Source organism: Globicephala melas, chromosome 7, assembly GCF_963455315.2.
Source record: "Globicephala melas chromosome 7, mGloMel1.2, whole genome shotgun sequence".
Classification (NCBI taxonomy): Eukaryota; Metazoa; Chordata; class Mammalia; order Artiodactyla; family Delphinidae; genus Globicephala; species Globicephala melas.
In genome coordinates, this window is record NC_083320.1 from 114,535,810 (window position 1) to 114,549,044 (window position 13,235).

Consider the following 13,235-nt stretch of genomic DNA (forward strand, 5'->3'; position numbering starts at 1 on the left):
ACTAATGGAAAATGTAACTAGAAGACTTTAAAAAACTGCCTCGGGGGAGAAAACTAAAGACAAACAGGAGGATGACAGGAGATAGCTGCAGTTCACTTCCAAGCTTGCCAGAGCTATTTCCAAATTCTGCTTTCTGTACTTAACTTCATGTAAGTGTTTCTATTCATTAAAAAAATAAAACAACAATAATAATCTTTGACATTAACCCTGCTTACCAAAAAAATAAGCCAATTTTGGTCTCTCCTTCAAAAACAAGGACTCCTGTTGGGGTCAGTCCCAAACTGTAGTCATTCCCATCTCTGGCCTAATTTTAGGGGAGCAACATGTGTTAGCTTTATCTGAATAAAACAGGTTTCACATTTTCACACAACTGCTTAATTTTCTTTTCACATTGAATTATATTAATTACATACAGACTAGTATTAATATGAAGGTGTTTTCAACAATTAAAGAACCCAAAATCACATTCTCAGTAAACTTCATGCATATTAATAGACACTATAGTTTTAAGGTATGTCTTCATTGGAAATACATAGTGATTAACTGCCACGACAAAGAAAGCTTTCCAGAGTCTTCCCAAATTCTAGTCACTATTTAAATCACAGATTTTGAAAAAGACTGCCTTTCTGGGAAAATTTAGCTTCTTAAACTAAAAATAACAAATCACTACATAAGCTGTACTAGACTACAGCTTACCAAAGTCCTCTCAAGCTACAAATTTTTAACTTTACTTTCTAAATTATTTTCATTTTTACAGAGCCTACTCAGCTTACATGATAAAAGATGAAATGAATATGAAGTGAAAGAATAAAAAGTGGGTTAAAAAACAAAAAAAACCCACAACAGCAACAGCTTAAAACCAAAGACATACCTTTTTGGAGATTTTGGCTGTTTCTCCTCTCTCTTATAAGGAATTTCTGTGTGCGACTCCCATCATTCAGTATTTACCCTCAATCTTCATAACCACTCATCCAAAGAACCCGGTGTTAGCCCCTGCAAACTCCACACTCCCCCTCACACTGAAAGAATCCATAATCACCTTGAGTCTTGAAGGAATAACGCTTTTAAGAAGTATCACCACACAGTGCTTACCTTGACCACATGCATATCAACCCCATACATTTCTAGCCACTTGGCTTTATTCAGATAATTGGTTTCAGCTTGTGCTGGTGTCTGACCTCTGAAATTTAAAAAACAAAAAATTTTAAGATGATTATGAATATACAATGAATTCTATACCAAGCAGAGAAACAGAAGAAAACAAACAGGAAATCACTGTTGCGGTGATGTGACGGTACCTGCATTCCTTCCATTTCTCAAAAACGGCCAGCTCCATCTCTTCCGTCTGAACGGGCACAAACCTGAACTCAGACACAAGTTCAGGACTGTGCTCGGCAAGGTCGTAGTCACCAAGTTCAGCTACAAACGTAAGTTTCACAGTTATGTTTTGTTAATAAGTTTACTTCCTGCTGAATCCTTCTTCAAGACCCATTTTATTAATAAAAACTGCTAAGAAGATTAGATTCTTTCTTAAACTACAAGGCATTCATAACACCCAGACCATTCCCAAAAATAAATCTAGCTTTGACTTAAGACTTATCTGTCTGTACACACAAATCAAGCACTTGCGGTTGGTAGTGTATTTTCAATTAAATGTCTTTCTCTTAATTTATTCATATGTTATAATGTTTAGCTTTTGAAAACCTCTTTTAGACTTCCATAGAGAAATACCTTTTGATCGTATATTGAATAAACAAAAATATTAGCAATCCTTAAAAAACAATTAGCTGGCATCTGTTAACAAGCTAATATGCACAGAACATGACATCAAATATCACTGTAAGAAATAATCACCGTCCTTCCTGGAATTTTAAATTATTAATCCCAAAGAAATAACAAAAAAAAAGTTACTAAAAAATACCTTGTGAAGGCAGCAGGAAAAGAACTGGGCAATGAACAGACATTTATGTGCCCATCTGTGGTTATCTCTGAACTGGGCTTGGGGAAGGAGCGGAAACAATGATTCTAATATTCTATTCTTTAGAAATATTTCCTTTAAAAAATATTTTACTCTAATTAAAATATTTCCATTTTGATAAAAAATTTGGCTGTGGAAAGAAAAAGTACATGAGAACTACTTTGATCATAAAAATGGTAATAACTTGTTGCTTCCTGAGCATCTAATTTACACACTAGACGTATTACAGATGTACTGTCATTGAACTTCACAACAACCTTGGAAAATATTCTCACTCCTACTTCACTGCTGAAGAAAATGCTCTTCTGTCTGGATCACAAGTTCTTTAAGAAGCCCCAAACCAAATCTGCTACGTAATGTTGTTCAGGATATATACTAAAATGGTAAAGAAAAACTGAACTTGAGAGTGTGAGAAAAGTGATAAAGATTATTCTGATGAAACAGAAAATCATAAATGCGAAGCAAGGAGCTCATTTTACGAAGATGGGAGTAACACTCCAGCTGAATCACTCTTCAGGACCTTAATAGTTAGTAGGACTTGGTAAGCTACTAGACACGGGACAACGGGATGCCTAAGACGTAGTCTGAAGTTTGGAGGAATCACAACAGTAGCAGTGCCACACCCACCGTGCGGCCACATGGCGTCGGATGAGGATGAGCAGCTCTGCTCCGAAGCCCTGGAGGCTGCCCGTGTCTGTGCCAACGAGGACCAGGTGAAACGCCAGGGCAAAGATGCTGTTCACATTTGCGTGCAGCCCCACCCTTCCCACGTCATCCGCACCAACAGGATGCTGTCCTGTGCTGGAGCTGATGGGCTCCAGACAGGTATGCAAGGGGCCTCTGGAAAGCCCAGGGCACAGTGGCCAGGGTCCACACTGGCCAAGTCACAATGTCACCCGCACCAAGCTGCAGAACAAGTAGCATGTGATCGAGGCCCTCCACAGGGCCAAGTTCAAGTTCCCTGGCCACCACAGATCCTCCTCATCTCCAAGATGTGGGGACTGACGCAGTTTAACGCGGATGAATTTGAAAGCACGGTGGCAGAGACCCAGCTCACGCCGGATGGCTGTGGGGTCGAGTACACCCCTAACCGTGGCCCCTGGACACGCAGCGGGCCCTGCCCTCGCGACAGCCTTGGCGCCGTCCCTCCTTATGTGTGCCCACCAATACATCCTACTTTCTTGTCAAACAAAAAAAGGTGCCATGGATGCAAGAGAGAAGTAGGAAAGATTTTATTCAGGGAAAAAATATGATAGGTAGGGCTAAGAGATAATATTACACAGCCACATGCATGAATCAGACCATGAGTACTTAGTGAGCATTACTTTGAATGAGTGTTTTGTTAAATAGACAAAAAATGTATAAAAATCATATTTTCAAGAAGTGTATACTTCGGCAGTCACAAAACTTATGAGACACAGAATATAAGAAGCAGTAAGTGGTGGAACACAGATGCTGAAAGTGACAGCTTTTCTGTAGACCTGAGAGTTTCAGAATTAACAACCTCACACAGCAATTAATAAAACAAAAAATGTGCTTTCAAGAAAAGATGCACGCAATTATACAGCGTGATCATTACAGTGCTAGAGGCACAACACTTCCAAACTACTATCTATTTGACTTTCCAGCAGATGAGAAAACGAGTTTTAGTTTGTAGACAGACTACAATTTACACTAGCGGCAAATTTTTGAAGTACAGAAATTTCCTTCAGTCACCAATCCCTCTATCGACAGAAAAATATGCTTTCTAAAATAGGAGAAGTACAAAATAAGCAAAATAATAGGTTTACCATAAAACATGAAAATTTAGTCTCATTATTATCCACACAATGGAAAATAAATACTGCTGATCTTAGAGAGACTGGGGATAATATGGAATCACCCCAAAAAAGCATAAAATTATTAATGTCTTAATAATCATTAAATATTGCTTTTATTCTAGTATATACGGATACTCCAGTCAGGATATTTCTTTCCCTTTTGTGAACAAGGACTGAAGATTATTATTTTCCCAAAACATCAATTTTTCAGAAGAGAATACCTAAGTTCAACAAATATTTGATCAGTGTAACAAGGTACAAAAGGGTAAGTTTTTCATTAATCTCACTGACTGGAAAACGCTTTTTAAAAAATTCTTAAAATAACCATCAGGAACTTTTAAATACATGCTAAGTATTTCTTTCATGGATTTATTTTTAAGGATAAGACTAAAGAAAGCAAACCAGGTGGTACAGCAACAATTTGCTCATATATCCCTGCATTCTTTTTGAAGGAAAAAAATTAGCTGAGGATCCAACTAAAACAGATATTGAATTATCAAGTAGACTGCAATTTCTGTTTGAAACACTATTAGATGGAAAGGGAGCAAGTAAAGACAAAGGGAAGAAAAAGAAGGCAGTATCTAAAAGGAGGGAAAGGCAGAGCTGGGTCCTGATACACGTTTACACAAACCGTGGTTGTTCTTTTCTCACACACCACTTTGAATTTCTTGAAATTCCTCAAATGCACACAAAGAAGAATTATGCTTCACTCTTAACAGGCAACATAAAAAACTGCTTACCCTGCAAGTTATAAGCTGCCAACTGAACCGCTGTATCAAAAGGACACTCCAACCTGAGAGCAGAACACAAATGTGTTAAACACGCCAGTGTCATGACCTTCGTTTTACGATAAATGGAAATAAGACATACTTTGACCATTTCTTTTTCATAATTAACTAAGAACTTATTTTTCAACTACTCAAGAAAATGTGGTTTACCTTAAACTAATACTCACTTTCCACTGAGAATATCTTGTTTTAATTGAAGAACAAATAAGTACCTAAGAAAAATAAAAGGCACAAATTTAACTAAACAGATCAATCTACCACGAAAAATAATCCTGCTCTTCTAATCTGAGAAGAAACATTCTTAATTACAAAACTTTACCCACAATAAAGTCTGTAAAGGAAAAAAGAATATGAAACAAGGGGCACTCAGTGTCAGGAGGATGGGCCAGAGTACAGGGTAGCCCCTCAAAAGAAAAGGTTTCGCAAATTACTGCGAATGAGCTCTGTGATCTGCTTCACCTTCACTGTGACGACACAGCCACCTCATACGTAAAACGATACGGCAATGTACGCATGGGTAAGAGCTCTAATCTTGTCCACTAGCAGAGTGTTCAAGAGGAACGCCTTCGAAAGGGACTCAGCAATTCAATTTTTTACTTAATAAAAACAGTATGTGTGCATGGTCATAGATATGCAATACAGAGTCCATGAATAAATACTGAGGCAAGACAAAATCAAAATAAATGTTTGTAACTTAAAGTTACTGAGAACTATTCAAGCAAAATCAGGATTCAACATTTTTCAATAAACAATGGCATTTCAATAAAGAAAGTCAGGAGCCAACTTGAAACAACTCTCAGTGGCCGAAAATAGATCATTTTGAACATCAATAGACACAATATGATAATGTACTGAAGCACATCAGTCCTATTTAAAATTCATGAGTTGATAACGATACTTAAAAACAGAACTCACTGGTTACGTTTGCTTGATGCTAGAGAACCAACTGTTTGTTTTGAAAACTGGTAAATAAAGGAAAACATTCTACACTTAAAAAAATACTGCCCCAAATGAAATTATCTTGTCTGGTATCTTGTTACCAGGGGCAAAGTATCCATTTCACTAGCTGTCTGTACACTGGAAGGAACTGTAAAGGCAACCTCCCCACATCTTTAGCCAGCCTGACCAAAACTTTACGCTTGCACACAGCTCCAGACATTGGGCTTACCGGGTTCGTTCTTCACGAAGATTATTTGGTTCTGAGGAGTAAAACTTAACTCGAAGATGCAGACAATAGGGTGAACCAACTGCCATCAAAAGAAAAAAAAAAGGGAGTGTAACTTTTTCAATATGGTTATTTAAATAAGTAAGAATTTTCAGTCAGTAAATCTGTCAAAAATCTACTGAAGTGGACAGAAGGTAACAGATTATTGTGGCAATGATTCAGGTTCCACTGTGGGCTCAATGAAGCCTAACACAATCAACAGACGTTTTAAGTATACCAGCCATCATGTAGCAGTGTCACATCATATCTGTCCTCCCAGGAACAGACAGCTCCAGATTAAGTCTAATAGCTCAGGGCCAAATACGCTGAATGAAAAAGTCTTGACTATGCACTCTGACAGCCCTAAAAACCTGCCGAGCTCCGTTTCTCAAGAGCAAGGAGGGACGCCTGTTATTAACTGCGCGTGGCAAGTCCGCCCACATCCTTTCCAATCCACTTCACCAACCTCGACATTCTCAGAAGTCCCATTACTTTGTAAAAAGAGTTGAGGTGCCCTAAAAATCTCTGTTACTACAGAAAACATGATGGATTATGGACTGGACACTGGTACTGTCCCCTGACTATCGCTAGGAACAATACTGACATTTTATGTGAATGACTTCTTTTCATTATTCTTAATTAAAAAAAAAGTTACAGCCTTAAATTCTCAAAATATTTTCTAGAGCAGGGCAGACACCAAACAGAAAAATTCCAATATAAGTAATTACTAAAGAAAAGTTAAGCATCTCATGGGAACTCACATCTCATTTCCAAACTGCAAGCCTTTCTCCTGGAAACAAACTGTAAGGCACTTGAATCTAGATTACCATCAACCCTATATAATTTACAGGGTGGGTCAGTATATTGGATTGAAATTATTTTTAGAAAGTGGAGATGCTAAGAAACTCATTGGAAACATGATTTCTTATGTCCCTACTACGAGAAATCAGTTTCTAACATACAATTATATGTAATTCGATTTCCAATTTTTTTCACAATTTTTTCAACACTTACTTTTTACTTGCTTTTTGATGCTTTTTGTACCATCCAACCAATGCTGAAAACAAAAACAAAAAGTTAGCTCTTAAGCAGATGAGAGATCTTAACATTTTAATTACGAAAAGTTAATTTTCATCATGCTTTTGCTGATAACGATACAGAAATATTTCACAAGAGAAAAACAAATGTGAGACTGAAAACTGGAGAGCAGGGGAGTGTTAATCTGGCCAGAATCCACAGCAAGCTTATGACACATATAAACAACAACAACAAAAAACCCTAAAACCAGATATATGACTTCTTAAACCATCTCCTCTGCTCTCTCAGTAACAAGGATGATATTCTAAATTTTGCCCTCAGTTTTTCTCACTGTTCCCCAAAAGATGACTCTTTCAAAACTGATAAAATTAGAAGTATCCTCATATTCTAGTACTTGGTTCATTCTTGTAATAAAAATGTGAGATTTATTAACAGATCATAACCACAAATTAGGTGAAATAACAATGTCACTTATGTTTTACAAAATAGGTACTACTCAGAGTAGTAGTCTCTGAAAGAGCTTACACAATAAAATTAGACCTCTCTCATAACTAAGGCCCTATCTATTAAATAAGCAGTCTTTGCTCCTCTGCTTTACAAATAAAAAAAGGTAACATTGTGATTAGCAGACTTCTGGTTTCAACAGTAACAGCCTTTTCTGACTTCTGTAACCTCTTCACTCTGAAATGCCCAAAACACAAACAGACCTAAGAACCGATTCCAGAGACTTACACTGATAAACCACTCCCAGCTGACTTCTCACTATTAATCCCTTTACACCAAGTCCTAACAGGGACAGGACGCACTCATCGCACTAAGATACACATGACTGTGTTCTCTTCAGCATGCTTACAATTCCAAGCACCCTAAGCCAAAGGAGTGCTCTTGTGCTACAGCTCACAGAGCTAAGGAAGCCAGTCTCAGAAACCCCGACAGGCAAAGTGTGGGTAAACAAGGCTGCATTGTTAACAGACTTGTAACCATTTGCTTTTCTTGCCAATTATTTGCCTAGCCTCTTCTCTCCATTCTCTGCCAAGATCCAAAAGTGAAATTCACAGAACTACCAGTGTGCCAGCAAAGTACCTCTGCGTGTGGACACAAGATGGTCAGTAAGCATTTCCAAAGGCAATTAAATACAGTGCAGTTATCTCCTCTGGATTCCAAGTGTGCAGGCTACTCAGTCAGCCATCTCTCATCTTTCAATAAATGCAGTCGGACATCTACTTTTAAGCATATTTTAATCTGGCAACTGTTCAGTTTTACACATCTTTCCATTAATACAATGTTTGGCCAGCCACTAGGCAGAACATAATTCAATCTATCAGCTGGAAAGAGTTCAACTAGGACAGTGACAGGTTCACCCATCATTGCCAAGCCCAGGAATCTACTATACAAAAACCCCAGACTTAGTTGTGCAAAATACCTACTACAGCCTAATGCCAATCACACACTGGGTATGAGATAAATTTTGCTTATATGCCCTAGATTGTTTTCTCCCCACAACCATGGATCTGGGAGTTGCCCTATCTTCAGGCTTCATCTATTATACTGCAGTGAATTCGGAAGTGAATGCTGGTCACCCAGGCATCTCATGCAGCCACAGTTAGGGAGACCCTCATTCACCATAATGAACACAAATGAGCACACACCTTCTGAGAGGCAATCTGACTATGCCTTTAAAATAACTGTGTGCCTTTGACTCCGCAGTTCTGCATCTAGAAACCATTATGGATGATTTAACCCACAAGGAATTATATCAGAGAAAAGAAAGAAATCTGTATATCCAGCAATAGTGAACTGGTTAAATAAAGTATTTCAACATGATAGAACTGTGCAACAATGAAAAATGAAAGTAAAAGTAGTTAAGAATCGGAAAATTATTTATAGTACACTGTTAAAATTGTTTTTTTGTTTTTGGGGGTTTTTCTTTCTTATTTTTTAAATTTTTTGGCTGCATTGGGTCTTCGTTGTTGCGCACAGGCTTTCTGTAGTTGTGGCGAGCGGGGGCTACTCTTCATTGCGGTGCGAGGGCTTCTCATTGCAGTGGCTTCTCTTGTTGCGGAGCATGGGCTCTAGGTGCACGGGCTTCAGTAGTTGTGGTGCGCGTGCTCAGTAGTTGTGGCTCGTCAGCTTAGTTGCTCCGTGGCATGTGGGATCTTCCCGGACCAAGCCTCAAAACTGTGTCCCCTTCACGTGCAGGTGGATTCTTAACCACTGCACCACCAGGGAAGTCCCATTAAAATTGTTAAAGGCAAATTACAACATATTATAAATTGTTTTTTCAAAATGTACAAATTTGTACATTTTGATCCTTGAACAAAGGGGCTGAACTTTGCAGGTCCACTGATACGTGGATTTTTTTCACTAAAACATGCACTACAGCACCACACAATCCTCAGTTGGTTGAATTCACAGACGCAGAACCTCAGATATAGAAGGCCAACTATAGAAGTTATACGCTGATTTTCAACTGCACCCCTAACCCCACACTGGTCATGGGTCCACTGTACATATAAGCATGCCTTCTGGGCTTCCCTGGTGGCGCAATGGTTAAGAATCCGCCTGCCAATGCAGGGGACACGGGTTCAAGCCCTGGCCTGGGAAGATCCCACATGCCATGGAGCAACTAAGCCCATGTGCCACAACTACTGAGCCCACGTGCTACAACTACTGAGCCCAGGCGCCTAGAGCCCTGCTCCGCAACAAGAGAAGCCATCACAATGAGAAGCCCGCGCACCACACCGAAGAGTAGCCCCCGCTCGCAACTAGAGAAAGCCCGCGCACAGCAATGAAGACTCAACAAAGCCAAAAATTAATTAATTAATTTTTAAAAATGCCTTTTCTTTTGGACTGAGGCAATCTATTACAAAGCAGTAAGAGATGGTACAGCTAGGTGGCTGAGACTGCTGGTGATCATTTTTCTTTGTGTTTTCCTGTATTTTCAACTTAGTCTACAACAAGCACACTCTTACTTAAAACAATAATCACGGACCCCCTTATTTTAATATTTCATATGAGTAATATATTCATGTGGCTTAATTTTTTGGTAATATTAAAAGGTATATGGTCAACAGTCCTTCCAACCCCTGCAATACCAACTTCTATCATCATATGCACCACTCCCCACCCACCAAGATATTTACTGGTTTCTGATTCCTTCCAGAGCTTCTTCAAACAAAGAAAAGAAAAAAATTGTGTGTGTTGGTAAAGAGTAAAGAAATTAATAATGGGCTGAAAATCAACAGGCTAAATATAAATTTTGACAGAATGAATTTAAGGGATATTGAGAAGGAAACATTAATATAAGACAGACCAATACTATTTCAATAACAACTTAGTCTTTCTTAGACAGTTGTAACAAATTTCTTCCAGTTTAAGAACATTTAGGGCCAGTCTCATAAATGGACCTTTAATCTCTACTTTGTGCCCTAATTCTCTAAGAAGCACATTAAACATACAATCATCCTGGTGAGACAAAGGATCAGAGTTTTCTTCCAAGCAGGCATTTTAGTCTCTTTTCTACCTGCATGTAATAGCTTCTACACTCCGCACTCCCTTAAGACAACCCAAAACTCAGATAAAGCATCAAGCACAGTTTAAAGTAAAATTTAGGAGCTGGGGGAATTCCTGGTGACGTTCTGGGAAAGGTCTGAGTTCATGTTTGCATATCCTCTAGTCTGTTTTCTTTCATCTCCTCCACATTCCAAGCCCAGGGACTGGAAAATTCAGAGCTCAGAGACAGGCACTGATAGTATTTTCCTTGAATCTTTAGGAGTTGAGTTTAAATTACAGCAGAAGATAAAAGTGAGAGCATGCAGACATAGACTCCTGGATGCACAGTGTGGAACTAATATGGCTCTCTTTCCTCATGGACATTAAAAAGGAAACAAACTCCCTTCTAATTTCCTGAAGTTTGGTTGATAAAATTAGAATTCAAAGGATATGGGAAGCTACATTTCTTTCCATCCTATTGAGCTAGGCATGAAAGAACAATTACTTACTTGTGTGTCTTAAAATATACATAATAATCACAAACATAACAATAGGTATTCCTAAACTAAACAAAGAATCACCTAGGGAGCTTCCAAAACACGAATAAACACACACCCTTATCCAGGCCCTATAGCCAGTCTGTAAACAGCTCTTCAAATGAATGATTTCTGACTTCTAATGCCCACATGACTCCACTGCTTCTGCTCAAAGAGCAAAGAGCTTATGGCAGACAAATGTTAACCATCTTTCCAAACAACTGCCTCTGCAAAAAATATTTCTCCTGTGAGGAGTAGAGGCTCATGCTCTGCATTAAAGGATTATTTTAAAGCAAATTTTAACACTTTAAACAATTAACAAATGTTAAAAATCAATGAATGCCATGAAAACAGAAGATCAATCTAACTGAAAACACTTCAATTTACTCTAGGTTCCATTATAAATTCTACCTGGCTGATTACTTTCTTGGCGTTAAAAGTCTGTGTTATAAGACATTCCAAATGAAGCCTTAGATGGGCCATTAAAATATATTTTCCACTGTGTCTTTCTGTGTGTTATTAGTATGCCTTCTTAGGACTCTTAAAGTCAAATTTAAAATGGAAATGTAGATGAGTTAGGTAGCTTATACATTCACTCTCTGGAAATACAGCACATAATCTATTTTGGAAATACACTTTTTTGAAAAAAAAAATACATGTGCAAATATATGTGCCTGTGTGCGTGTCACAATATAGAATACATACATATGTATATTTAACATATAGGTTATTTCTATATATTTTTCACTCCCCACTACTTTATCGACCCTATTGTTTGTGTTAAGTTCTCAGTAACAATCCAAAAATCCAAATCAGCTGCCAACAGTGATCATTTCACCTCCTTCTTTCCAACGTTTATAACTCCTATAACTGCATTTGCTGTTACTTCTGTTATGAAATTTAATAGCAGTGGTAATAAGGGGCATCTCTGTCTCCTGCCTGTCTGTAGTAGGAATGCTTCTGTCGTTTGTTTCTCTATTAATGTAAAGTTGTTTGTCTGTTGTACTTTAATCACCAAAAATCTGTACAGAAGTTGAGCAAAGCCCTTGAGCAACTACCAGGTCTGTTCTCACAGGTGTCGCCTGCTGGGCCACCTGTCTGCCGAACACCTACCATCACCCTGGAGACGGGCGCAGCTTCCAAAACTAGGCTAGATCTACGCAGGGAGAAGGGAGGTCAATTCTGTACAGGCCAAAGTCCATGAGGTTTATTCAAGGGGTTCTGGGGCCAGGAAGAGGCTCCAAAGGTCACTGAACCCACACGAAAGGAAGTCGAGAGTGGAGTATTATCTGCCCAACCTCAGATGAGGCAAACACAGCTCACCACATCACACCCGCAGTGCCAGGAACAAGGCCTGACCCTTCCCCTGGCTCAGGGATCTAGGACCCGCCACGGAGGGTCCACTCTTGCTGTCTCCAGCTGTGCACTTGCATAGTATTTCCCCAGTGTTCCACCAGACGACTAAAATGTTGTCTACCTCTCAGCTTTGGATTCAACATCTCCATTTCCATCTGCACTCAGTGTTGTCTAAACTAAATGCCATAAACTTCAAGTAATCAAGTTACTTCTCTTACTTTCTTCTGTGGTAGAGATTTGAGTGTCAATCTTTTCTGAATGTAGTTTCACTTAAGTGTATGATGAAGCAGTTAACAGCATAAATGAAGGGTTAGGTAGCCTGCTCAGAAGTGGCACACATCAGACTTATATTCTACTGCCAAGAGCAAGTCACGTGGTCAAAACCTAGCACCAACTAAGCAAGAAAGTATCATCCTCTTAACAGCAAAGGCAGGAGACGATCCCACGATATACAATACAACATCTGATGAATTATAATGACTGATATTGAATCATCCATGCATTTCTGAGAATAAACTCCACCTGATCATAATGTATTATTTATACTTTTAATAGGCTGCTGAACATAGTGTGTTGGTATTTTATTTAGGATTTTTTACATAAAGAACAAGGGAAGTTTAATATATCAATATACGTACATATATATGTATATATATAATGAACCAATACAAGCTATCAAATTGATTTAAGGAAAAGGCAAAAAATAATTACTATTGTGTTTTTTCCTTCTTTTCCGAGGATTATGAGAAATGCTACCTATGTTTCCCTTTACTGAACATAAGTGTCTACAATCTAGGTGACTCATTCTTTTTTAAAAACTTGATTGGGCCAGTGAAAATTCTAAGCTCTAAATATGAAGTTTGAGAAACTTCATTAACCAGAGGTCACAAACGTATAGATAGATCAGAGGATTAAATCTTGGCCAAAACATATTTTGTTTGGTCCATACTATATTTTTCAAATTCTTTAAAAAGTTTTTTATTATGCAATGTTCACAGGAAGCTGCAAGAGGTCCTATCTTCC

The 13,235-nt window shown here is 38.4% G+C and overlaps 1 protein-coding gene across 3 annotated transcripts in view; it reads right to left on the reverse strand.

The window, feature by feature from the left end:
- The window catches only part of EPB41L5 (erythrocyte membrane protein band 4.1 like 5), a 145,351-nt gene that overhangs the window by 99,682 nt on the left and 32,434 nt on the right, over positions 1–13,235 (reverse strand). For all 3 annotated transcript variants that reach the window (XM_060301523.2, XM_030849649.3, XM_030849645.3), the window contains exons 4-10: positions 6,805–6,847; positions 5,755–5,833; positions 4,754–4,798; positions 4,539–4,591; positions 1,299–1,419; positions 1,093–1,180; positions 216–304 (exon numbers count right to left, since the gene is read on the reverse strand). In XM_060301523.2, coding sequence (XP_060157506.1) covers positions 216–304; positions 1,093–1,180; positions 1,299–1,419; positions 4,539–4,591; positions 4,754–4,798; positions 5,755–5,833; positions 6,805–6,847 — 518 coding nt within the window. The remainder of the gene's footprint in view (positions 1–215; positions 305–1,092; positions 1,181–1,298; positions 1,420–4,538; positions 4,592–4,753; positions 4,799–5,754; positions 5,834–6,804; positions 6,848–13,235) is intronic.